Below are 27,021 nucleotides of genomic sequence, written 5' to 3' on the forward strand. Positions count from 1 at the left end.
AATCTAAAGTTTACTCAAATAGATCATAGACCTAAGGAAAAACCAAAAGTATAAAGCTTCCAGGACAACATACAGTAAATCTTGTGACCATGTGCTTGGAAAATATTTCTTGGCTATGAAACCAAAAGCACAACCTATTTTAAAAATATATAAATTGGATTTCATCGACATTAACAACTTCTGCTCTTCAAAAAATATAATAAGAGTAAAATTCTCGCCACAGATTAGGAAATAGTATTTGCAAATTACACATCTAGTAAAAAAACAAATGCACAATACATACAGAACTTTGAAGACTCAATAACAAGTCAACCCAATTACAAAATGGTCAAAAGACTTGAACATTCTACCAAAAGAGTTCTACAGCTAGCATATAAGCACACAAAAAAATGTTTTATGTCATTATCATTAGGAAGATTAAAACAGAAATCATGAGACATTATTACAGACCTACTATCATAACTAAAATAAAAAAAAGGTTGACCATGCCAACTGTTGGCCAGGAGGCTCTCATATAATTAAGGTACAATGGCACGAACACTTTGGGCAAGTCTGATCACCTCTTAAATAGCTAAACAACGTCTCCCGTGTGGTCCAGCCACTTACTCTGCTGAAAACAAGAGGCGGCACGTGTCCACACGAACCTTGGTACATGAATGTTCACACCACTTGTCTTTGCAGTAACTCCAAAGGGGAAATAATTTAAATGCCCCAAATTAAAAAATAAGTTGTGCAACATCCATATAATGAAATATCAACATAAAAAAACATAGATGAATCTGAAAACAAGTAAGCTGAGTTCAAGAAGCCAAACAAAAATCAAAGTACATACAGCATGTACCCATTTATATTAAGCCCTGGAGACAGGAAATAAGGGTCAGTAGTTGCCCTAGACAGGCTGGGAAGGGGCATCAGAAAACACCGGGGAATCACTGCCTTGGCTTGGTAATGATTTCAGGGGCATATACAAATCTGTGTGTGTGTGTGTGTGTGTGCACACGCACGTGTGAAAAATCACAAATTGTGCACTTTGAACACATGTCTGTATATGTATGTCAGTTATCCTCTAAAATACTATTAAGATTTCTAAACATCAGAAAAATAAAAATGAAATAAGGAAAACACTTGATGTACATATAATATTAAGGTTAATCATGATTAGAGATCACCTCATTTATTGGACACTCCTTATGCAATCATAAATTCTTTTCTAACTTTCAAAGACAAATACAAATAAAATTTAAAACTAAACCATAAAAATCATCTATACATTACTCTGTATTTGGTATATATTCACTGATTCTTGCTAATCCTACCTAAGTTATTTAGTGCGTTGTCACCAAGAAGACCATTCCCAGCACTCCGGGAAATGTAAGAAAAGCACTGACAACTACAAGGTTACATTAAGAGTTCTGAATTAAGAGAAAATATATTTAGATGGAGCATTACGTACACAGACACAGAGTTCCTGGGTAATCTCAATCTCGAAAATCTGTTTTATTGGACTCACTAACATTCGTGATGTTTTTCTTTTCCTTGTGCTAGGCTTAAAGATGGTGGGGTGGGTTTGGATTCCTCCTCCTGGCTCACAATCAACATGACCTTTCTGGCTCTGCCCAAATCCAATTGCTCTCGTCTTCCTCTGCCAGGGCTGGGCAGACTTCTGATTGCATTTTCTGCAATTTTTTCAATTTCCTGCCTTTTAGAAGGCTACAGCCGAAATGCCACTTTCACTTGCCTGGGATAGATATTTGCAAAAACAAACCCCATGTCACCATGGGGAAAGCAGCTTAATGCTTTTCGTAGGTGCTCATCTTTCTGTGTGATCACTTTTCAGCCTTAGGAACCGATATGCACTGCTCAACTGTCCTGCAATTTCTTTCCCTCTTTATATGATAGCCCTGAGTCATAGGCTTGTTATAATTAACAAATAATTGACATATCTCTTAGGCTTCTCTTATTTTCCACGTAGTTTCCAACAGCTCTGGATTCATATTCACAAGATTTTGTAATAATGCAAGTCCCTGGACTGATACTTTTGAGCGGGTCTGTGTAAAAACCCTACAGAGGACAGAAGTGAACTGTTCCTATCACACAGTGTTTAGCGGAGCTGGGCGCTGAGAGAAGTGCTTCTTACCTGGGAAGGCTCTGACACAGGATTATTTTTCAACACGATTGAATCAGGAAATCTTTGTTGACCTCTTGGCAGTGTTTAAACACAAAACCCTTTGAAAGTCCCTCCTCCTTTGGCTTCTGGCACTTCTGGTTAACCTGTTAACTTCTCAAGTTTATTTTGACAGCTCTTCTTCCTGGTTTACATGCCCCCGAAGTGAAAAAGGAGACATTGGCCAGGCCTCTCCACACTCAACCAAAATCATCCTACGAGCCCTCGTTCACAGCTTCCTACCTCTCCCTGATACTCCTCCAGCCTCTCCTCTCCTGCTCCACAGATGTGCACCGTCATAGAAGGAAATCCTTAGCTACTCAAGGACTGCCGAAATGTGCCTGGTCCAAAACTGCACGCACAGCACAGCACACATCAGACTTTGAAGACTTAACACCAAAAAAATAAATTCAAGTAATTTCACATTTGTTCTACAATGAAACAATAACATTTTGGAGAAATCAGACGAAGTAAAATAGATTAGCACAATTAATTTAATCTAATTTCTTTTTCTTCTTTTTAAACATTATGACCACTAGAAAATTTAGTATGAAGGATGCAGCTCACCCGACATTTCTACCTGTCACCACTACTCTGCACCTAAATTCCAAATGGGACATGCTGGAGACTGAATTCATCATGTCCCAGCCTCTGGCTTGCTCCTTTTCTGTTACTGCCGCATAAACACCAGCAGGCGTGAGCTAGGTGAGTTCCACAGCCCGGGCTGTTGCTGCTGAGGACCCTGCAGGACAAAGGAGCTGACGTCAGAGTGGACCACGTGCCAACAGGGTGACAGGGAGACTCTGGTCATTGTGAAAGAGGCTGTCAACAGCTAGTGAGGAGCAGTGGCAGGTAGGAACAGAAGCAGCCGGGTATTTGCCAGAAGAGTGGATACAGTGTATATGAAGTCAGAAATGTCAGTAGTTACGCACTTAATGGTGACACATTCACTGAGGCAAATGAACCACCTTCCTGTGCCAAATACTTTCTTACATTGCTGGCTAATGGAATCTTCTTCACTTTTCCTGCAGTCTATGGTCATTTGCTCTCTACTCTTTCTGTTAGTCCCCATGGCCAAGCAACTACCAAACCCCATTTACTTCACCAGCACCTATTTCACCACATGCACATTCTTTCCCTCCTTAAAGACAACCGGGGAAGGGAGATCGCACACTCCCCCAGGGCCTGAGGATCAGGACAGGGTGGGGAAGAGGACGGGAGAGTTCACACCGCAGCCCTACACTTGCGCTGGGAGCCTCACACACTAAGGCCCGCCTTTGTGTCACAGACGACTCACCACAAACTTCCGGTTCTTCACAGGTAGCCTCCAGCAGAGGCAACAAGAATGCACATGGCTGAGAGGAGAGGCTGTCAGGGGCCCCTTCATACAGGTGACCTGGGAAAGGGTCTCGAGCACGACAAAAGCCTCTTTCTTCACTTTCCCTTTTCTTCCCTCACCCTCACCATTCTTACGGCTTTCTCCTTCTATGCACATGGACTTTGTGCATAGACTTTCAACACTTCCCACAGTGGGGTATGCGTTGTGGGCGATCTGGGACTTGAAATGGAAGAAAGCACCGAGATTTTAGACATGCCTGATGTTTATGGCAACTGGACAATAACATAATTCATTAAACTTTTATTTAAAATTATAAACGTATATTATATATGAAATTTGAAGTGTTCTGAGCAGCTTAGAAATGCTATTCTTGAACCAGCTGACAATTGCCTACGCGTGTGCTATCTATCACATATTTTACCAGGCTACTTTTTTTAACAGGTTCATTTTTTTAAAAGACTGTATCTTATGGCATCATAGGTCGTACGTGGCATTGTAGAATGTATATTTTTAAATTAGAAGCTTCTTCTTTTCTGAAATGTGAACACACTCATATAAAAGTGACAACATTTTTATTATTCATTAGCAATTCTGTTTTTTTATAATTTACTCTTAAAAATTGCTACTTAGACTAAAGGGTGCTTTTTAATGCCAAAATTTGCTTTAAGGAGCACTTAAGCCTAATTATGTGCCACAAAAACAGACTTATAATGGAAAGACTGATACATTTAAATATAAATGGGGTTTATTTGCAGAGAGATTCATATCACATCTCTCCACTATAATGTTTGAAAGATAAATTTAAATAATTGCCTACAAATTACAAATTGCCATTTTCAGAGTATAATTCCTTCCAAGATGTGTCATATGACACATCTTGGTTTGACTAGATGCAATTACCTGGAAATTTTAACTCTTGTCTAAATGATCAACTTTGGACACACATTTCAAAATGTAAATGATTCTGGTTGTCATAAGCTCACAATTAAGATAATAAGCAGTAAAATTATATTGTACGAGCAGACAGACAATTGAGTGGACTGTTCTGAGACTAGGTCTGGCTATGTAGGACAGGCTGGCCTTGAACTCACTAGTTGCCCTGGTTGGCCTCGAACTCATGATCCTCCTACTTCAGCCTCCTGAGGGATGGGATTACAGGTGCCTGCCACTACATCTGGTTAACAGGTAATATTTTAATCAGTTTTTCCTAATAGATGGAAGCTGTACATATATATATAATATATATATATATTATATGTATTGTACATAGGTTTGTGTGTGTGTTGTGTGTGTAAAAACATTCTAGGTGTTTTTCACTGTATACATACATTGAAGTCTACATGCAAAAGTTTCCCTAACTGTATTCTAGTTAAAGGCAAGAAAATCTGAACCACAGATTTAAAACAAAACAACACATTTGCCTATCATGTGTTATTGATATGCTAAACACTCTATCAAGTAGAATTCTGAATGCTACTAACTGTTCATGCACTGTATGTTTAATTCAACCTACTTCAAATTATAAATTATTACACATTTTATTAAGTACGTTTATGTGCTTCAATTTAGGAGGGTTCTATCTCCGTACTTCGACAGCATAAACCACTACAACACACAGCTCAAAGGCTGCCATGGCCGGGAGGGAGGCGGTTCCGTGTGCTCAAACCCACCCTTCAGCGAGAGCTGGATGCCACCGAGAGACTCGCTGGCCTGCACGCGCAAACTCGGACTAAACCGCAGTGTCCCCCGACTTACCTTCACGGCTCCGTTCTCGTGCATGGTGATGCAGTTGTCTGGGTCTTCCGAGAGCTGGAACAAGGCCTGTGCCGTAGCGCGATGCACATTGGTGTCACTCGACTTCAGGTAACGCACTAATGGAGCCACTGCCTTGTGCTCGCCGAAGGCCACTCTGTTTCTGCCCCACATACAGCAACGAGAGATTGCCTCTGCCAGGTGACGCCTCAGTTTGTCATTATTCTGCCCAGAGGAAAGCAGACTGAGGAAGTGTGCTCGCTGGAAGGGTCCCTGCTCTCACGTTTGCGCATTTTATTACTTTATTATTCCCTCCCAAGGTGCCAGTGAGCCCAGTCTGAGAGATGCTAGCTGGCCTCTGAGGTGATACCCTGAGGGGACTACCCAGGGGTCACCGGGGGACTGAGGTGTGATTCTGAGTTTTCCTTTCATGAATGAACTGAATGCAGTCAGTGCTCTCTGAGGTAAAACCAGTATCTGACCTGAGTCTTTTGCTCAAGGCTTGCTTTAAGCAAGTCTAGTCACGACAAAAACTTATAAATCAACAAGTTGCCTAGTGATGAAAATATTTATAGACTACTGGATATTCTTCAAAAATACTTCGCTTAACCAGGATAAGGGGAATAAGTCCATTCCTTCAACCTAGGAATCCGTCTAGTTCTTGGCCATAACCCTGTTTCCCAAGAAGAAAAAGACAATGACGTCTATTGAAACTCTGTTTCCTTTCTGAATTCATTATGCAGACTTCATCCCTCTTTTTGTATGTGATTACCTCCTAGAGGTCTAGTGTAATGGAATAAGATGGTTTTCTATTTATCGGCTGTACTGTTTACTTGAATCAGGAAGTAACCTGGGGTCTGTCCCTGAGTCTGGTAGGTCCTTTTAGGAGCTCAAACTCTTCTAGACCAAATACCCTTCCAGTGTTTAAAGTTCTGCTCTACAGCTTTTCTTCAAACTGGTCATCTGTGCCTTGCTCAAACAGGACGGCCACAGTGAACTTGTTCTTCAAGGCTGCCTATTCTCTCTGGCCCAGCTCTAGATAAACAACAGAGCAACTGTCAAACACTGCTAGCCCAAGAATGCCACCAACCCAAGTTTGCTAAGTTGGAGAAGGCACAGTTCTTTTCTAATGTTGGCAGAAACAACGATCTCAACGATAGTCAAGATGGTGGCGATGAAGTGATAGTTTACACTCACTTAATAGCATTTCTATTTGCCACCCCTCTGACGGCCAGTGAAAAATAAAAGACAGCCTCTACTCTGCAAGGATCTTGTACATTCACATTTTATAATTTTGTGTCTATTAATCTCAGAGAAATTAAACAAGTTGAAGAAAATCTCATTCTGCTTAAGCGATGGAGATTAAATCTGAATTCAGGTCTCTGAATTTCAAGCTCATTATTTTGCCACTATTGCGCGATCTGATAATACACATTTAAAATAAAAAGATGTGTCACTTACTGTATTTGCCAGCTTGGACAGTAAAGGTACAACTCCGTGATCCGTAATAACAGCCAAGTTTTCTTGATCTTTTGCTATATTGGTAATAGCAGCACACACACTCGATAGAACCTCTTTGTTATCCGATTTCAGTAGATTGACAACAAGTTCCAGACCACCCACAAAGGAACGAACCATTTCTCCAGCATCCTACATAAAATAATAATAATAATAATAAAAGTAAGTCTGGTATCAAACATGGCACGATGGCACATGGCTGTAGTCCTAGCACGTTGGGAGGCTGAGGCAGGGGGATAACAAGATCAAGCCCCTCCGAGGCAACTTAGCAAGACCCTGTCTCAAAATGAAAATGTGAGGAGGGCTGGGGCTCTCTTACCAGTAGCAGAAAGTGATGATAAGGCTATGAAGATACCTTTGGGATGAAAGGTAAATTCAGTTTTACGTATTTTATATCATATATCATTTTAGGTATGCACATGTGATATTCATACTAGAAACATATCCCTACACGTGTGTATAAATATAGATATAGACATGCCACTTACACACAAAGTTCACTTCGAATAACTATTATCTGGCAGCCATGGTGCGAGATACTGAGGATATAGATGTTAATACTGCACGGCTGAGTCTTAGCATTTGCGGCACTTTCATCTTACAAAACCACCACAAACACCCATCTGGTCAATATCTGAAGGGCTGCTTCGAAAGAAAATGCACAGTTAGGTTTTGTAAGCCTGTAGGCACAGAATTGTCAACTGATCGATATATGACCTTGCGTTACATGTTTCCGTTCCAAGACGCCTTATTTCACGTATATTCTTAATTCACTGCCACTGAGCTCCCCGCCAACAGCACCGGAGGTCACGCAGCGGGACTCGCCATCCACAGCTCACGGAAGCCGTAAGGAGGCAGCACCTCAGACAGCTCCACACAGATGACCTAGGGCCACTTATTTACAGCTGAGAGCCAAAGGAGGCACAGCACTGCGCTCACTTCTCATCTGAGAGCAAGGGCATGACATGGCCCCTCATCCCCTTTCTGTGTGTGCCTAAGAATGGCCTGCCTCTGCGCCTCAAGGACAACCTACCCTGGCCCAGGCCTCCGGGGAGGCCCCATCCCGCTTGCTCATTGGTTAAGGTGTCTTCTGAGGTGTCTTGGAGTCTTCCAGGAACATTTTTCTGTTTATAAGAAAGAAATCATCACAGGTCCCATTGAGAAAGGCAAAGGAAAAGAGGAAAATAGCCTGGGTCCTTCATGAGATTGTTGAGTTGCTGAATCAACTAATCCTAAAATCTGGTTTGGACATTTGTTGGCCTTTTGTTTATCCTGTCGCATGGTTTCCTCGTTGGTCCTTCGTCCACTGTTAAGGTTTCTTTCTAGTGTCCCCCAAAACCTCCCTGGCTCCTCCCTTCTCTCTCCGCTTCCTGGCCACCATGAGGTGAGCAGCTCTCCTCTGTCCAGTCCCTGCCACCACACGGTTTCTAGGTTTGAGCTGCCAAACCCAAGCGAAACCTCTGAAACGTGAGCCCAAATTGATGTGTCCTCCAAGTTGCCGGTGTCAGGTATTCTGGCCCAGCAGTGAGCACGATGACAACAGCACCCATTCACCTGGGAGCTCTTCAACAACGGACACCTGGTGGCCCTTTCATCTCCCTGGGGATACAGTACCCTGCCTGTCACTCAGGAGACAGGCAATGAGTGTTTGTTGAATTGTGCAGTAACAAAAATGAAAAGAAGGCTGTAACTTTAAGAAGCTCAGCCAGAGTCACAACACCAAGAAGGTGGAATTACACACGGATGAGATCAGCTGAATGAGCCAAACGCCAAAGCAGCCCTGGCCCTCTGCTGACAACCTCGCAGAGCCTACTGACTTCCCAGTTCTCTTCTGCGTTATCAGTAGACAGGAAGCCACTGTCCCCAGAAAAGTGACAGAAGTGATTACATCTGCCTCATATCCAAGAACTCCCTAAGGTGTACGGTATGAGATGCGGGGACCCAAAAGTCTTCGTGACACATGGACCCAGCTCACCGAGGTCTTGTAACATTTACTGTCCACGGGACAAGGAAACATCACACTCCGAAGCTCTGGGTCCCTCTAAAGTTTGTTTATTTGTTTTGAAGGTGAGGTTTCTTTCTTTTCCTTTTTTAATTTTTGTTTTAAAGATTTTAAACATATGACGTCTTGCCTTGCATACTTTCTGTGGAAAGGGAGACAGTGTATTTGAGGATGGAAACAGTAACACCCCTGCCAAAACTCTTTCACTAATACTCAGCGACTGGGCATATTCACCACATTTTCCACCTTCTCACATGTCTTCAAACTAGTCTTGGAAATGTGCTTCTGCAACAGGAAAATACTTAAGAAGAAGAATAGCAACAACAATGGCTGCCTAATTTTTGGCAGTTTACAAAGGACTTCCACTTACACTATTTCATACGATCCTTACAAACGCGCCTTGAGGATGCATGACATCTTCATTTATAACCACCAATGCTCAAAACCCATGAATAGCAACAAAACTAAAAGTTAAGATTTTTAATTTCCTCTACAATATTTCCTCTGTCTTCTTTTTCCCTCTCCATTCTGTGCGTGGCCTAGGAAACAGTCATGATTAAATTTATCAGACTTAATATAGCTTAGAGACAATCAAAAGATTCTTTATGATTTAGGGGATTAATTCCAAAAGAGATGAAGTTATGTTAATAATTAAGTTACTTTACTAGTGATTTTGCTTCTAAGACAAACAAAAACAACAATTGAAAAGAGAATATAAAACACCTTCGCACATAAGATGAAAAAATATAAAATAGTAAGTACTGACATTTGGTTAAAATTCAAAAACCAGGAAAATATTGAGACCTTATTTACAGATTAATGAACAAAACAGAAAACTGGGTATTTTGGCATAGAGCAATTAAATTAATAGGAATGAAATTCCTTTGCTTGCCTCCAGCAAAAAGAACTGGCAGTTTTCTGATGAGGTGAGATGTACATAATACAATTTTAAGGCACACACGACGCAAGTGTAACATGACTTAAGACAAAAGTTTTAACCAGAAGAGCTATAAAAGCACGGCTACATGCACATAAGAGACCATACCCTGCATAATACAGTGTTGGAAAGATGTTTAAAAATAGCACACTGCCAATAAAATTTTTTGAAAACCTTACAGTCACATTAGAATAGCATATATCAGAGAAATCCAAACTGAACAGCCAAATCTTGTCCTCAAAGTGTGGTCAATAAATTAAATCCTTTTAAAAATCTAAATGCAACCTATATGGGCTCGGGAGAACACAAGAGTTTGTTTGTGCCTCTCCATCACAAGCAGATCCTTGTTCTGTTCCCAGTAGTTAACGCGTCCCACAGCTTAAATAAGTCATTGCACTGAAGCAGAATTACCTTGCCATCCAAAATGCAGCCTTTCAGAAATGAAAATTAGGACATCACTCACTACCGTCTTCCTTACGAACTGGAAGGAACGTAGTTTCAGGTGAAAAGAACGGTGCAGTCCTTACACTTCATCTATACACAGCACAAGTATGGTATACTTTGAGGGTAGTTTATATAATTGGTTGCCAAAGAAGTACAGTACATAAAGTAAATGATCCCGATTTTCTTCTACTTTCCCAACCTAATGCAAGATAATATTCTTAATATCACAGACCACTGTCTTCCCATTTTATCAGGCCCTGTTATTATTTTTCTTTAGATGCAATGCTCCTTTAATGAGGGGGTCCACCTGTGAGGCACCATTATGCATCTAGAGACTTTCAGAGCTAATTACATGACAATCTTAACCATATTTGAAAGAGCTTTATTAAGTACAAGGCGCTAGGGCCGGGGATGGATTTAGCTCAGTGGTTCCGCCACCTGCTTCACAAGCCCAAGGACCCGCGTTCGATCCCCAGTACCAAAAAAAAAAAAAGTACAAGATGCTAAATAAACATCATATCATAAAATCTCTTATTTATAAATTACATTTGTATATATTTGCATGTACTTTATATATGCATATGTATTCTATTCTATACAATATTTCCATTTTCCTCTACTTATACTCTGTAACCTACAGATTAAGATGAATAAAGCAAATTTCCATTCAGATTCAGGCTGCTGCTTCTGAGGAGGGAGTTGTATGGATGACTCCAAGAACAATGCTTGAAACACTTCTGATAGAAAAAAAATAACAATATGAAATGTTGTACTCCAAAAAAACAGGGAGTCTTCAAATTTTTGGAGAGATTGTTTTCCCAAAGTTCACTTTTTGGATCTGTTACATCACATTTTTCTATAAATACGTGGCTAGTGCACCAACTCAGCAAATAAGTATCTACTTAACTCAGAATGAAAGTGAAATATAACTTATTAAGTGTAGCAAATCCTCATCTTCCTGAATGCTTTTCTAGTATTTGAAACCAGTTGTAAGTTCTAAAGTAAAAATATTCAACCAACTCATGTGGCTTTTCTAAGTATTACATAGAAATACGTGTATTGCACAAGGTGAAATTTACATCTAATAGTTTCTTATATATGAAAACTGTTCAACTTAAGACAATAAATGATATGCTAAAAGTTCCTTAAGGAGGCAGAAAATATCATTTTTAAGACAGTAGTTCTCAAACTTTATTACACATTAGAATTACCTGGTGAACCTCATCTTTGACAAAGGAGCCAAACACCCTCACTGGAGAAAAGATGGCCTCTTTCATAAATGATGTTGGAAAAACTGGGTTTCAACTTGACAAAAATTAAAACTAGACCCCTATCTTCCACAGTGCACTAAACTAAAATCAAAGTGGATCAAAGATCTAAATACTAAAAGAGAAACACTAAACTTGCGGAAGAGAGGTCGGCTGGACCTCTTGAAGGTACAGGCATAGGAAAAGATTTTATGAACGAATCCTCAGTTGCAGGGGAACTAGCACAAAGAATCAACTGGGACTTCATCTTATTGAAAAGTTTCTTCACTGCAAGAGAAACCACCAAAAGAGCTAAGAGGCAACCTACATTTTCACCAGTTATTCCTCAGACCAAGGTCTACTATCTAAACTATATAAAGAACTTAAGATAATCAGCACCCCCAAATTTAAAGACCCAATTAAAAAATGGGCATCTGAAATGAACAGCCATTTCTCAGAGAAAGATGTAGAAACAGCAAGCAAACATATGAAAAAATGTTCCACATCACTGCTCATTTGAGAGACGCAGATGAAAGCAACACTGAGATTCCACCTCACCCCACAAAGAATGGCTGCTATCAAGAAATCAACCAATAACAAATGCTGGAGGGGTTTTGGGGAAAAGGGAACCCTTCTCCATTGTTGGTGGGAGTGCAGACTGGTGAAGCCACTGTGGAAATCAATATGGAGATACCTCACAAAACTAGGACCAGAGGTCCCATTTGACCCAGCTATTCCTCTGCTGGGTGTTTTCCCAAAAGAATTAAAAGCACCATACCACAGCCATATATGCTCACCTATGTTTATAGCAGCACAGTTTGTATTAGCTAAATATTAGAAACAGTTCAACTGCCCATCAACTGGTGATTGGACAAAGATGTGGTTTTTTTTGTTGTTGTTGTTCCTATAAAATGGAGCACTACTCAGCCATAAACCATGAGAAACTAGAGACATTTATAACTAAATGGATGCACACTGAGGCTATGCTCTTCAGTGAAATAAACAGGACACGCGTGTAAATAGCCAACAGTTTCTCTGACAAGAAAAAGTGACAGTGTAAATAAGGATCAGAATGTATAATAGACGATGTGAAATGGGGAAACGAATCCCAAAGGGGAAGGGGAAGTGGGAGGGGTTGAGAGGAAAGGAAAGAAGGGAAAGGAACAAATATGAGAAAAGGCAAAAATGCAAACAGAGTCTTTGTAAATAGGGAGAGGTGGAGGAGTTGAAGGGAGGACAGGGCAATGGGGGGAGAAAACAGAAGAACCAAGATACATCATGTGAACGTACGAGTTCCAATGATGAATATCATTATATTGTATACCAATAAATTATATACCAATAAATAAATAAAACGTACCAATCAATTTAATGAGTTAAAAAACATTAAACCTGGCCAGTTCTTACACTTCCTCAGTCAAATGCTAATGAGTGGGCTTAAGGCCTTTTTAGAAGAGGCTTCCAGGACAGGTAGGCTCCCTTGCCCTTCTGCTTTTGCCAGGTGTCCCAGCAGCAAAACAGCGCCATCTCGGGAACAGAGAGCAGCCCTTGCTAGACACAATGCCAGTGTCTTGATCTTGGATGCCCCAGCCTCCAGAGCCGTCAGAAACACAGTTCTATTCTCTATGAACTGCCCAGTCTGTGAAGTGCTGTGGTATAGCAGCAGAAACACAGTACGGCACTCAAGTTGTACCCGGTGACAATGGGAGCACAACACATGTGAGTGAGAGATGGCAGCATAAAGGTGTATGAGCCATTCCAAGTTTGAGAAGTACTGGGTGGTCCTGTGGTGAGTCCCACAGCGTTCCAGAAAAGGAGCATCCTAGCAACTATGTCATCCGTGAAAAGCCACAGCCTGGCAAGCACAGAGAGGAGAGTATGTTTGCTGTCCATCCCCAAAGACAGGTCACCATCAGACAGCTCCGGAAAAAGCACCTCTCACACAACTTATCTCTACTCGTCTAAGAACTCGGTGAGGGAAGACATCTTCATGTAGCTTTTGTTATTTTTTTTAATGACCCTAGAAATTATTTAACATAAAATCTGCTTAACATGGTAATATCCTTTGAGACAAACAGGAAGCTGGCCAAGAAAATTAGGAGAAAAATCCTGGAAATGAGAGATCCATAGAGGACCCTGGAAAACCCCAGCATATCCCTGTAGGTCGGAAATGGCACATATGCAGGAACTGTGTGTACGCTCTGAAAAGGACGAAGACAGCCCTCATCTCTCACCGACGGCTGATCTTGAGGCTTTACGTGGAAAGTGCGCTCTAAGGCAGGGACACTCACTGCTGCAGTGCTGACCGTGTGCGCTGACACTCAGAGTCCCTCACCAAGGGGAGGAGGCCAGTGGTGCAAGACGTTCGAGAAAATCTGTCAGCTCATTAGCCAGGCACTGCACTAACAGAAGAGACCCCTCTGGGGCCACACACGATTGTGAATATATACCTTACAGAGAGGGTGCAAAAGAGCCAATACTAAGGAGCAACCGCAAAAAACAACAGCAGAATCAATAAACCCAAATGCAGGGAAGAGGAGAATCTGATCTCCTGAGGCTTCACATCTTAGTGTCATTTTTTAAAAAACATAGAAAGAAAGAGGAAAATATGCTTGGGGAAAATAGAAATCAATTAAATCTGACCCATAGAAGTCCGAACAGTGTTGAACTTCTTACACAAAGACTCTTTCAATCACTATTATAAATATATTCAAGAAGCCAAAGGAAACAATGCGTAAACAATTTTATCTTCAGAACAGTGTTTTAGGAAATAGAGGCTATCAGTAAGGAGACTTACATTTTATTTAAAAGGGAAATTAAATAGATATTTTATAGTTGAATTTCTTCAATGTAGCTGAAAGCATAACAACTGAAGTAGAAAATTCATATAACTATACACACATGATAGTTCTGGTAAAGAGGAGAGATAAGGACAGGAAAAATATTTGAAAAATAATGGTCACAGTAGCAGAGTCAGGGTCCCAGGGGGCAGGAGCAGCAGAAGGCAGGGAAACTGGACACTGGGAGCTGCAGGGGACAGCAGGCTCACAGACCCTTGGGCCAAGAGCACAGGAGGAGGATCTGCTGGACCGGATATAAAGGTAAAAAGATACAAAGACAAAGAAACAAGAAGGCATGGCTCACCTAAAAATCAATCAATCTCCAGAAACCATTTCTGAAGAACTCAGTGCAGCAGATTTACTGGACAAAGATCTGAGAATGACTGTTTTAGGTACACTCAAATAGCTAACAGGAAAGACAAAGGCTTAGTGGAAATCAGGAAAATGACAGAGTGACAAAATGAGAATGTAAATAAAGAGACAAATCTGTTTCATACAAAAACTGGAACAAGCTGAGAATGGTAGCACATACTTGTAATCTCAGCACTCAGAGGCCGAGGCAAAAGGACCAGTGCAAGTTTAAGCCCAGCCTGAAATACAGAGAGAGATCTTATCTCAAAAAATCATCCCCCTCAAAAAAAAAATTTTCTGTAACAGCAGCCTCAGGCAGAAGAAAGAATCAGTAAATATGAACAATGTCACTTGAAATTATTGAGTCTAAGGAGAATAAAGGAATGTCAGAAAGGGGCAGAGAGATTCTTTGAAGAATGGCTGAAAATGTCCCAAAGTTAAGGAAAGACCCAAGAGTACAAATCCAAGAAGGTGACTAAATCTATAAGGAGTAACGTCTTAGTTCAGATTTCACAGGAGAATAAAATAAAAGTATTCCAGACAGGTAACCCCAATTTCTTTCACTTCCTGAAATCAGGGTACAAAAGAGGCTTCCAAGCTCAAAAAAGGAAGCAGAGAAACGCTGCTACCAGGGCAGCCTGTGGCTGTTTCTCGTAGGAATCTGTGTACCCAGACAGACAGAGATGGAGAAGACCCTGTGACCAGACCCTGAGCAGGTGACAAAGGAGGACTTTCCGTGGGCCAGTCACCCAGATCCCGATCTCACAATCTCGCAGCCCTGCAGTCCTCAGTCCCCACTGTCCTGCGCCCCGTCCTGAGGTCTGCTATGCCCCAGTCAGGTCTCCTGGACAGTCACTCTTACGAGCTCCAGTTCTTTTCATGCCGTGCTCTCAAAGTCCCCTGGTGATGGCAGCCTTACAAGAAGCATTTGCAAGGTCTAGCAGCCCCATGGCCTCACGGCTTCGAGATCCTGCAACTCAGAGATTAGGCCATCATCCCTTTGTATTTGGTCCCAGGACTTCCTGGAGGAAAGACGTGAATTCACCTACAAAGTGTTTGGAGCCACAGATGACCCAACTCTAAACTAAGAGTGCAGCCAGCTCCACCAGTTCAACTTCCAACCCTCCTGTCTCAGCCTCCCAGAGTCCCGGGGTTACAGGCATTTTACACAGCTTTAATTCTGATAAGATTGAAACAATAAGCCTCAGAGCCAGTTAGGCAGTTGCAGGATGAGCTGAAAACTCACAGAGACTAATTTAGACTTCTGTAATGTCTAAGGTCTTAATAGATAGATAAGGGTGTAGTCCTGCTCTGAATAAATTCAATTTTTGATTTTACCAAACTGTTTAACTTCTATTCCTGCTGTCTAATGGAGGAAAGAACACCCCCACTACTTTTTAAACATATATGAGTATATATAAAAATTTGAACCTACACAACATCCAGCATACAAGAAAATCTAGAAACCCACAAAGCGTTCAAAGAAACACACGGAGTTGCAATCTGACAAGAGAAAAGAAAACTTTTAGAACACAGTGACCTACAATTTTTTCCAAATTTATTCTAAAGCAGCACCTCACAGATTCAGAAAGCTCTGTGGATTAAAAGCAGGAAAATTACTATACATGCTCATATCACAATTAGTTGCTGAAAACTAAAAATAAAGAAGAAAATTCTAAAAGAAGTTGGAGAGAAAAGAGATAAGGAACAAAGGAGCCCAGAGAGAAGAACGACAGCTCTTTCTGATCAGAAATGATGAAGGAAAGGAAACAATACAACACGATTTAAAGTGTTAAAATAAAAGGTAGGTGCAAGTCTGAACTCAGGAAGGTCTGCAGGTAGAGATGCTGCCCCTTTGGGGCACCCCATTCCCGGTGAACTCTCAAACAGAAGCAACACAGCCCAGGGGCAGGCACAGGTTGTATGAGACTGCAGCAATTCACTGGGAAAAGTGGGAAAAACTCACTGAAAGACTTGGTTACATGGTCTAATCTGAGTTGTGTGACCGAGAGCATCTAATGATGGCAACCAGTCCGATTACACGGTTTTCAGTGGCCCACGATTAAGACCTTTCCAGAAGTTACAGTGAAAAGAGAGAGGGTAAATGTATTTGCAGGTATTTGGAACGCAGTGCGCTGAGATGGGATCTAAGGTGCACTGGAGGGAAACGAAGGGAGGAAGAGGCCGATGCCTACAGAGCACAGTGGGGTCACGGGATGGGAGTTTGCTGGGGTCAAACTGCACCAGAGGTGTTTGAGCCAACGGGCTGAAGGACAGGCTACCTAGGGTCACAGTTCAGTGCATTTTAACAGGGCACACTTTGATAGTTACAAAGTATAAGGTGAAATTCTAGGTGTTTGGGCTGCGGTGCATAGAATAATGGTAGGGTAGCAATGGCTGAGTGCAGAATTTTGCACATAAAGTACCTATGAGGCATAGTCTACACCTTTAGGCATGACTTTGCAATTGTATATCGTTCCCCTGTTAATTCTACCCCTTCCTAGCCTAGCACCCTCCACACAACTGTCTGCGGAGAAGAGACTGAGAGGCAGGCCGTGTGTCAGTCAGAAATCCACAGGAAAGTGACAGACAGGACCTGCAGCTGGTGGCCCTTCCAGCTATGCTCTGAAAATGGGCTTTTAATCACCTTCATTTTTCTTTCAGCCCCTTCATTCTCCCCCTGAAAATCTAGTATGCAATTTGTTTTCAGGGCTGGGGATCACTGAGCTACATTCTCAGCTCCCACCAACAATATCTGTACTATAGTTTGTCACTTTCAACTTCTGGGATTTTGGAAACTCAGGGCCATATGCTGACACCCTTGTAGTATTTGGTAGTTAAAATTAATAGTAGACCCCAAACAGGTAGACCCAACACAAGCCTGGATTACACTGTAAAGAAGTTTTACTTAAAACAAACTGTTGATGTTTTGGCACGCTGCTGAACATCTATACAGTCTATGCTCCCGGCACGGCCAAATCCAAGCTCATAAACAATGTTCACAGCAGCATTTTCAGTGTGCATCTGAAGCCCTCCACACGCCTTGTCCAGGTCCTTCGGCTCCCTGAGTGGGCGTGGCTCGTTGGGCAGCTGGAGTTGAAGGGCGAGTGACGTCACTTTCCTGCCGAGTTCAGTCAGCTGCGCTGAGTCACACCTGGCGTCAGGAAGTTGGCCTCGTCCATGCTCTGTGCTCGACACCCTTGGCTAACGTTGCACACTCATGTATTCCAACCCCACAGCAACGAACTTTCTTCTCTTCTCTTTGGGGAATCACTCTCAGATTTCTCTGATTGGCTTCTCTGTTTGGAGCAGATCTTTATGTCACTGGCTTTGATATTATTGGAGGGCTTTTATTCCCCCTCCAAGATCAAAATTCAAAAGTAGACACTGTTTTCTAAACAAGTAGCAAAGTTTAGCAAGGTTATAAGACCAAATGATTGCACAGATATAATAACTGATTTTGAAAGGCAAATAGAGTTATCATCCTAATCCTACAGCTGACATACATTTGGAGTGTTTCTTTTTCTAAAATAAGGATACCTGTTTCCTATCTAATTCATAAGAAATTTCTTTTTAATTATATTAATGAAATAATTCATAATGAATATGATTTATACCACTTCTCATGAAAAGGCAAATATATTTCAACTTTTGCTTTAAAACACCTCATCAATGGAAAGAAAGTGATTCAAAGAAATCCCATGCTATCTAAGGACATTCACAAAGAGAAGCAATATTAAAAAAGAGAAATTAATTCTTATAAATGTTGGCACAAGGTACAAACGTGAGTATAAGTGAGGTGAAACAACTACATTCCATTCCTTCCACAAGTTTCTATCGTTTTTCAATATATTGTGGCTCACGGGGCATAGATTTGACTTTCTGAATCAGAGGGTTTTGCTTCTAAGAACAAAGAACGTCACACATGGATTTTTGCCAGATTTGGTTGTTGCTTTCTTTACATTACAACTTCATAATACTGAACACCTGCTCCACGGCAGGTCTTCTCCAAAAATGTGTTTGATCACTCAGCTTGAAGGCAGCAGCTTTTTACTTCACATTCTTACAAAGTAGTTATGAGTTTGCGACCAGACTTGCAGCCCATGAACAATGTACAAACCACGTCATGACAGAGGCCATGTCGTAAGTTCTCTATCGTTTTAGCGACCACAGTTGAACAAAGAAGCTCAAAAAACCTGCCAGAAGCCTGATGCAGAAAACATCTTAAATAGTAAAACTTTACATAAAACTCCACAGGAAAATACACACTGAATCTTTGATAATTAGAACCTTGTGTCCCCTTTGTTCTTCCATGCCTGATAGACTACAGAACCGTGAGGGGCTTTCCGAGGACACTCATTTCCTATCTTAAATATTCTTTCAAGTTTTTTAAAGGCCTAAAGACGGACTTTACACTTCACACTTTGATTTTCCAATCATTAGGTGATGGCCAAATAATTATCAAGCTAATAAAACATTATCTTTTTCACTTAGCACATTTTTATTCATATGTTTTCAGTAACTATTCTACATACTTACATTTCCAAAATGAATGAAAGTTAAACTTGCTAATCAAGACATTGATCTACTGCTGAAAAGGTCAATATTTTTTACTACAAAAAAAATCTGACACAACATGTTTTATGGAACTAATAAAGTAGCTACAATCCAAACTCAACACCGACTTACGTTATGAATCATTGTCTCAATTACCCCATAATTTATTACTGAAGTCTTCTATTTTGCTACTTTGCTGCTTGGCTTACTCAATGATAACTAGCTCAAAATATTTCCCAACAAGAAAAGATGTAAAACATTTACTAGAGGTGATTTCCACATCTTGTTTTCTCAATGGATAGTGCTGAAAATATGTTCTGATGTATATGCCACTAACAACCAAAAAAAGCAAAGCATTTCAAGCAGGTAAGATTTCACCGTGTCTGCACTATGAGCCCACAGGTATCCAGTGCCCCTAGACAGCAGGGTGGCTGACAGACATGGAGGGGGGCTCAGTCCCCGTCCGCAGCCTTACTGGCAGGGCCAGACATCCAAAGACCTTGTTTATTTCAAAGTGATGCCAGACCCTATGATTTGTAAGTTATTAAGCAAAAAATTTCTTGCCAGAGCATTATACGTGAAAAGATGTGGAAAGTTTGCGTTCAAAACAAAAGGCAATCTTTCCTAGAAAGCTGAGTCAGTACCTTACCTAAAAGGGGAAGGGGTGGGAGGAGCAGCACAGAACGGGCCAAAGTGCCTGCCAAGATCTCCTCCAGTTCCACTATTGTGCTGCAAGCTAGATGTCCAAGCATATTCAAAGAACATTCCTCGCCCCGTCTCATCCTCAGGATTCATAATCTCTTTGGAAAACATTTTAAAATCACCTAAACATCATAAACAATGTACAAAGTACTAGCTGAAAATGCAAAATTGAACATAATCAAGTGGGAAGTTTCGGGTGGCGATAAAAGACACAGATTTAGAGCCTAAGATTTCAAAACGCACAGAAACTCCATGCGTATTCACATTTCCATGTATTTTGCCCACGCCATCTCAGCTAATCCAAAAGTTGGGTGATCGCAAAATGCACCATTAGTTTATATCCCACCAGGAAAGAGAAAAGCTGCCCACTAACTGCTGACACAATGTGGACACATTCCCGAGAAGTTATGCCCATTTTCTACCATGAATCACTTCATTCCTTCTATGCGAAAAATCATTCCAGAAATTCTCCAAGGATACTTTTGTTTCACCAATCATTACTCTATTTTTTAACACTAGAAAATTAATCACATAAATAAGATACCTTATAGCCATGCAATAAAATATATACCACCAAAGAAAATTAGATTGTGACATGAAAGGCATTCTAAATACCTGGAGAGTCATTCGTCGTTAGCGGGGGAACTATTTGCTCCTAATGTGTGGTTATCTTCTCCAAGCACCAAACAAAGGTAATTTTTTTCCCTGTGTTTTACTTAAATGTACATAATTAACATGGAACCATTCTTGAGGTTTACATTTCTTTTTAGCAGGTGCCTTACAACTCAGGACCGCTGCCTGCCTTAGATTTGGGCAGCAAAACAGCACCCAAGACTGGGTATTCCAAAGGCACACAATCACTTAGAAGTCGCATCCCAAGCACTGGGGCCCTGCTGCAGCAGCGTGGTCACCTGTGTGAACAGGACGCTGTCACCACCCGGGCAGGCTTCACTAGCCAGATCTTCCTTCAGCCATAGCCTGACCGGGTCTGTACCAACAAGTGGGTTTGGTTGCAGAAAGATGTGAGTGTGAGCACCAGTGTGATGTTCAGCTCCTGACTGTGAAATGGGATTTCTCAGAAAGCCTTACACATCAGACCAGTTTCTCAGGGAAAGATTACATTTCCATTCTCCCGTCTCAGGCCCAGACTTGACACACTAGACCGATGGTCTCCCAAGTTTCTGCTCACACATAACAAGGCATTTTTGAAAATCTGTGAATCCTCCTCAGCTGTTTTCGATCAATGCCTAAACATGTTTTCACTGTAAATTTACTCACACAAAAGATGTCATTTCCACATATATAAAAATCAAAATTTTGACTCCATATATTTAGTTAATTCAATATATAGTAATGTTTTCCACTTTAACCAATCAGGAAAGCCAGTGCTTACTGCTGAAGTAATCAGCCAAATTAGTAATCTGCTAGCAAAAGTCTACTTCAAGTTTTTAAATTCATGGAAGGATATCAATTCATATCCCTTTGACAAATTTCTCAGTTCTGAATCCCAAATCAAGGATAAGTAGACAGATTGGTTTGTTGCCTGGATAAAGGAGGAGTTGCCCCTCTCAGTATTTCCTTTGGTTTGTCCTCACTGGGCTCACCCACAGGAATTTGCGTCCTAGAACTGTTTTCCTATTTTACACTACTCAGAGCAAAGTGCTTTAAATGAAGGAGCGGCGAGGGCCAGGCCTTCCTCCCTTCCTCCCCACCTCCCCAACCCCTGCATCCCTCCCTCCATCAGCTGTACGTACTCATGGCTCTCCCATAGTAACCACTGCTGAAACCTGAGTTACCGTCTAGACTGTATTCAGTCTCTTTACCTTCACAACTCAATTTCTAAAGCCAGACATGGTGACCAGCACCTGTGACCAGCACCTGTAACCACAGCTACTGGGGAGCCCAGGAAACATAGAGAGACCTAATCTCAAAACAAAGGAAAAAACACAAAAACAAACAACAACAAGTACTAAGCTTACCGAAAGCTCTATCAATTCCCTTCTTTCAATTCATGTCTCAGCCCAGTGCCATTTGGTTTAAACTCTCAGCTCTTGATTGAAATGGCCATGCCCAAAGACTATGCAATCTTCGTGCAGTATTTAGTGTCTTCTTTTCAGCTTTCACCTGTGTTTGTCATCTCAAAGTCAAGGACGCTGTGAGCCGACCTTCTCCTTCCTGACTTGGCTTCTTCCCGGCCTTCTTAGAACTGCTGTCTGCTGGGTGTCCGTACCCCGCAGTCTTCCTCCCGGACTTCCAGCTGTCCTTACGATCTCCTTACTTCTCTTCCTGTCCCTTTCATCTCTCCTCAAGACCTCTACCTCTACCTGCTCCGGACACCCATGTGCACAGCCCCAGACCAGAACTCTTTCCTGGCATCCAGTTCCATATATATATTCAAATGATTGGACATGTCCACCTGGACGTAAGCAAAGTCACAATTTTTTCTCAAAAATCACATTCTCACGGCTGGTAAAAGTTGTAACGTGTTCCCAGCTGTCAAAGTTAAATAACAACAAATCAAGATCTTGCTCAACTTTTTCACAGCCAACATCTAATTACCTATCCAATTTGATTCTATTTCTCAATCATTTCTTACATGGACTCCTCTCTCTGTGCTACCAATGCTATATTATAGAAAAGTGGTTTTATGCATCTCAGCTATTACAGTAGCTTAATTATTATTACCTAACTACCCATTGTTCCACTTCTCTACATTATTCACATCATTATTCCAGGTTTAAAACCCTCCAAATGCTCATCCTGCTTGAACAGCAAGTGCACTTATTGGTGAGAGAAGTGGACATGAGATCCATTATCCACAAGTCCGTCTTTCCAGCAAGACCGGTAAGAGGGCTGAGGTCGACAAGAATTCAAGGACTCAAGGCTGGGGCCGGGAAGCGTAAAGAGAAACGGATCAAGGGGAGCCCTCCATGGAGGATGGATCTAGTTCGGGCTTTGGGGTCAGGGGAAAAAGAGAAGGCGGGCTGGGTCGTGTCTCAGGTTTGCCCAGCGCAGGGGAGCAGCTAGGTATGCAGGGTAGAAAGCCCACGCAGGCTGACGAACAGGAAAATGGTGCAACAGGCGGGTTAAGCTCAAGTCCAGAAGATCGGATACAATTCATATAAAATAACCGCAAAAGGGGGAATGCGATAGCGACACAAAGTAGCATCTCACCAGTGATGATGCTAAATTCCATATCTAAATTTAGATTTGCAGTGATCACTGAGAACGAACTACAGTCATACCTCAGTACTTGACTTCTTGGAAACTCCTTGAATGTGGTTCTAGACACATTTTGAAGAGAAAATTTTGTCCTGGCACAGGTCTTTTGTTCGGCACTAGAACTTGCTGGTGGCAACTGCTTGTGACTTACTACCCTTCTCAGCCAAAGCAATTTGTTCGGTGCTCACCCTTAGTAACCCTCACATCTCCTGGAACCGATTAAAATGGCGAATACCAAGGCACCACTGTAGTTTCTGTAACATTTTTTTTTCTAGGAAAAGGAAAGACCTTTGCACACTTTCACCTATTGATTACTTCCTGCTACCTGTTTTATGAATCATCTGGTAGCTTGGAGCCAGACTGTTATTATTGTAACAATGCTGTTTTTATTTTATTTTATGGTACTACTTTTGGAGAAATTCTTTCTTAATAATTTAATCATGCATGTTATCAGTATAGATTCATATTTAATTAAAATTCTAATTATGTATTCACTTGCCTCTTATAACTCACATTATTTGCTTTCTTGGAATATTTTATTTTTCTGGAAAATACCCTAAAGTTTAAAAAAAAATCCAGAAAAAAAGTTCATGGGAATAATCTTAGCATTTCTTTAAAAACGGCAGGGTGTGGTGATGCACGCCTGTAATCCCAGAACTTGGGAGGCTGAGGCAGGAGGATTGCTACGAGTTCGAGACCAGCCTGGGCTACATAGTGAGTTCCAGGTCAGTCTCAACTACCTAGTGAGACTCTGTCTCAAAAAACAACAACAAAAACAACAACAAAAAAGAAGTCTTTATTCTGTTCTCACCCTATACTCATATTTGAATGCAAATTTTGTAAGATATAGTATTCTAGGATAAAACATATTTTCTTCTAAAGAAAGAGAAGGCTTTTTAATCCATTTGTTTTCAGAATTTATTGTGTATGGTAAAAAGTCTACTACTAGTGTAATTCTCCCTTTTTTGTAACTTTTTTCTTTCCTTTAATTTCTGAAAACATCAAGTTTAAATTTGTGTATCGGTACAGGCATCTTCGTTTACTTGTTTTCCTGCTTGCCATTAAGTGAATATTTCTAATATGAAGACTAGAATCTTTGTTCAGCGATCCAGCTTATGAAAATTTGCTCTAAAAAAGTTATGACTTTTTCTTCCCCTGGAGTACTCTTTCTTTTGATGTGATCTCATGTCCTATCTTCTTTTTATTTTTGCTTTACATTCTTATTTATCAGACTTTATCTTTGAGATAAGTAAGCCATACCAATAACATTCATCCCTCTTACTAAATTTATTGTTCTGCCAAATAATTTTTTATTTCAAAATTTTTCTCACTGAGTCTTTTATTCATAACAGTCTATTCAGATATAGGATCTCTCTGAGAGTATTAATTTCTAAAATTTCATAGCATATTCTTTTCTTTACACTACCTTCTCTTTTTCTTCTGAAGTTAGTTCTAGTTATTAATTTGGTTTATCTCTTTAATACCGTGAGTATTTCTCCAAAATTTGCTGATCTTGGTTGTTCGTATTTATGAATGAAGGGCTGGGCTGATAGTTGAAATAACCAGTGAAGGTTATGCTTTAAAGATGTATATCTACCTATGCCCAATTGGCTTTTGTTTCTCGCTCTGTAAATAATATGGTTTAAGTTTTACATTTAAAACGTTCTTTGAAGCTTAATAGGAATCATCTACTTCTGCAACTTTTTATTTTGCTTAATGTTTGTGAGATTTATCAATATTAACAAATACACTGCCTAAATCAATTCATCTTTACTGCTGCACTGCGTGATATGGTACTAATAGACTACTGTTTCATTACTTTTTGCCCATTTTCCTATAGATGGGCATTTGAGATCTTTTAAATTTTTTAACCTTGATAGCAAATAGTTGAACCTGCAATAAATAGGTCTCCTCTACTCCCACTGTACTTCACAGCTCTCTTTTTACAAAAGATTAAATTTAGAACAATGGAACAATGTTATACCTCTTATAGAAATAAAATCCTTCAGATGAAAACATTCAACAGAAAGAAATATCAACAATGAGAATCTTCAAGGAAAATCTCTGACAGAAAAATATGAAGATAAGAAAACAGGCTGGCTGAAAATGAGGCCTTTAAAGAAAATAGTAAGATTTAAAATGAAGAGCCAAAATAGACATCAGAAACTTCTAACCTAGTTGTCACTGACAGAGAGGAGTCAGTCAGCGAAGCTAGGTGGCCTTCGAGGTGAGGCCCACCTCAGTGACAGCTCCCTGCGGCCGTCTCTACTGCGCAAGCAGCCTGAGCCTCACATCCCTGCCCTCTCTGGAAAAAGCAGGTGAGTGCAGGAGATTTCCTTGTCACATGAGGCAGCTTTTCTTCGTCCTGATTTGTGGGGTACTTGCTTCCACTGCAGTACCCAAGGAGAGCTTGGTAAGGACTGTCATCTCAGACTAGCTCTGTCTGGCATTGCTAAATGGACTAGAAAAAGGTATTGCTCCAAACTCTGGCACGACCACTGTCTGGCACCCTTTCCTGCCAGACCAATCTGGCCCACAGTAAGTCAGAGCAATCAGTGACCTGTGGTGACATCACTCAACACAGAATCTGAGTTTCTAAATGAAGCTGCTTTGCAGCCTGCCCCTACCTTTGCATTTTGGATGCAGGGACAGAGGGCCCACGCTGCGCTGGCCTTCACATCTGGGTGTGGATTTTTCAGCAGGGACCACAACAAGCGAACTCCATCTAAGCGATCAATTATTCTATGGTGAAACAAAAAACAGTGGTATAATCCGTAATTAGTAAGTGAAAATGAAAACCTAAATAACCCACTAGTCACACAATAGTAATTGTTTTTTCTTTTCCTTTTCTTTTGGTAAAATATCAACTATAGCGGGATTACAACATGCTGTTGAATTGTCTGCCCTCTGATTTCAGTTTTAAATTCATAACATGGAAAGCAAGCTACATGATAATTACGATTCACATAAACTTAAAATCAAGCCACGTAATTTTTTAATTAGCTGTATACAGACTGTTGCCTAAATGCAAAAAAATACTGGTTTCTTTCATATACGAACATCTAAATACTTTCCAAAACAAATATTTATGCCTCAAAGCTGTGTGGTTACCTTTTTTATTTGGTCTATGTTTAATTGACTGGCCTCACTGTATGACATATTTTAAACTCCTTCAGTCCTAATCTAGCATGAGGAATTAAAATCTTTACCCCACAGTGCATCCTTTGTTGGGCATGAAGAACACCTAACTTGTTTTCCATGTGCTCGCTTCTCAGCAAGACTAACATTGCAGACTGTGTTATAATTGCTTAAACACGCTGTAATCAAAATATCTTCATGACTAGCTGAAAAATGAATTATCATCAGAGTCATCTCTGCACCATCTGTCTTCTGTTTATACATCAATCAGTCCAGGGAGCACAACCCTGCAATAGGTCCACTGAGTGCTTGCAATGGAGGAGAAGGCCGAGCAGAACTTAATATCCTTTACAAACATGGCTTTGTTCACAAAGATGTATTAAACGCAAAGCACATGCAAAAAGATAAAGAACATCAAAATTCCTTTAATTTGTAAATCTCCCATTGAATTAAGCACATGTAGTATTTAGCCACAGATGGAATAAACTCTGCTAGCTTGAAATGTCATTCAAATTCTTCCTTTAAAAGATCTACATTTCTTGATTACCTGAGATGAGTTTGCCAGGAAAAAAATGAATTATTCCAAAGGCTTCAAGTAGGATATCAGTTTTGCATAACCTTTTAAAATAGGTGATGCAAACCGCCTACAGTGAGATACAAACTGGCCCCCAAACTGGCTTCTAGTAAGAAGAAAAGTGCCTGAGAAAGTATTTTTAAACCAAAATTCAACTAAATAGCTTTGCATATTTAAAGCTTTCTATCAATATGCTGTGAGAACACAAAGTTTTATTTCTCAATTAATGAAAAC

The 27,021-nt window shown here is 40.7% G+C and overlaps 1 protein-coding gene across 4 annotated transcripts in view; it reads right to left on the bottom strand.

Annotated features, from left to right (window-relative positions):
- Armc4 (armadillo repeat containing 4) overlaps nucleotides 1-27,021 on the bottom strand; it is a 166,624-nt gene that overhangs the window by 43,513 nt on the left and 96,090 nt on the right. For all 4 annotated transcript variants that reach the window (XM_033765651.1, XM_010614782.2, XM_010614784.3 and 1 more), the window contains 3 exons: nucleotides 25,703-25,817; nucleotides 6,717-6,905; nucleotides 5,259-5,480 (listed from right to left, as the gene is read on the bottom strand). In XM_033765651.1, coding sequence (XP_033621542.1) covers nucleotides 5,259-5,480; nucleotides 6,717-6,905; nucleotides 25,703-25,817 — 526 coding nt within the window. The remainder of the gene's footprint in view (nucleotides 1-5,258; nucleotides 5,481-6,716; nucleotides 6,906-25,702; nucleotides 25,818-27,021) is intronic.

This window comes from Fukomys damarensis, unplaced genomic scaffold (assembly GCF_012274545.1).
Source record: "Fukomys damarensis isolate Sample0158 unplaced genomic scaffold, DMR_v1.0_HiC HiC_scaffold_19, whole genome shotgun sequence".
NCBI lineage: Eukaryota > Metazoa > Chordata > Mammalia > Rodentia > Bathyergidae > Fukomys > Fukomys damarensis.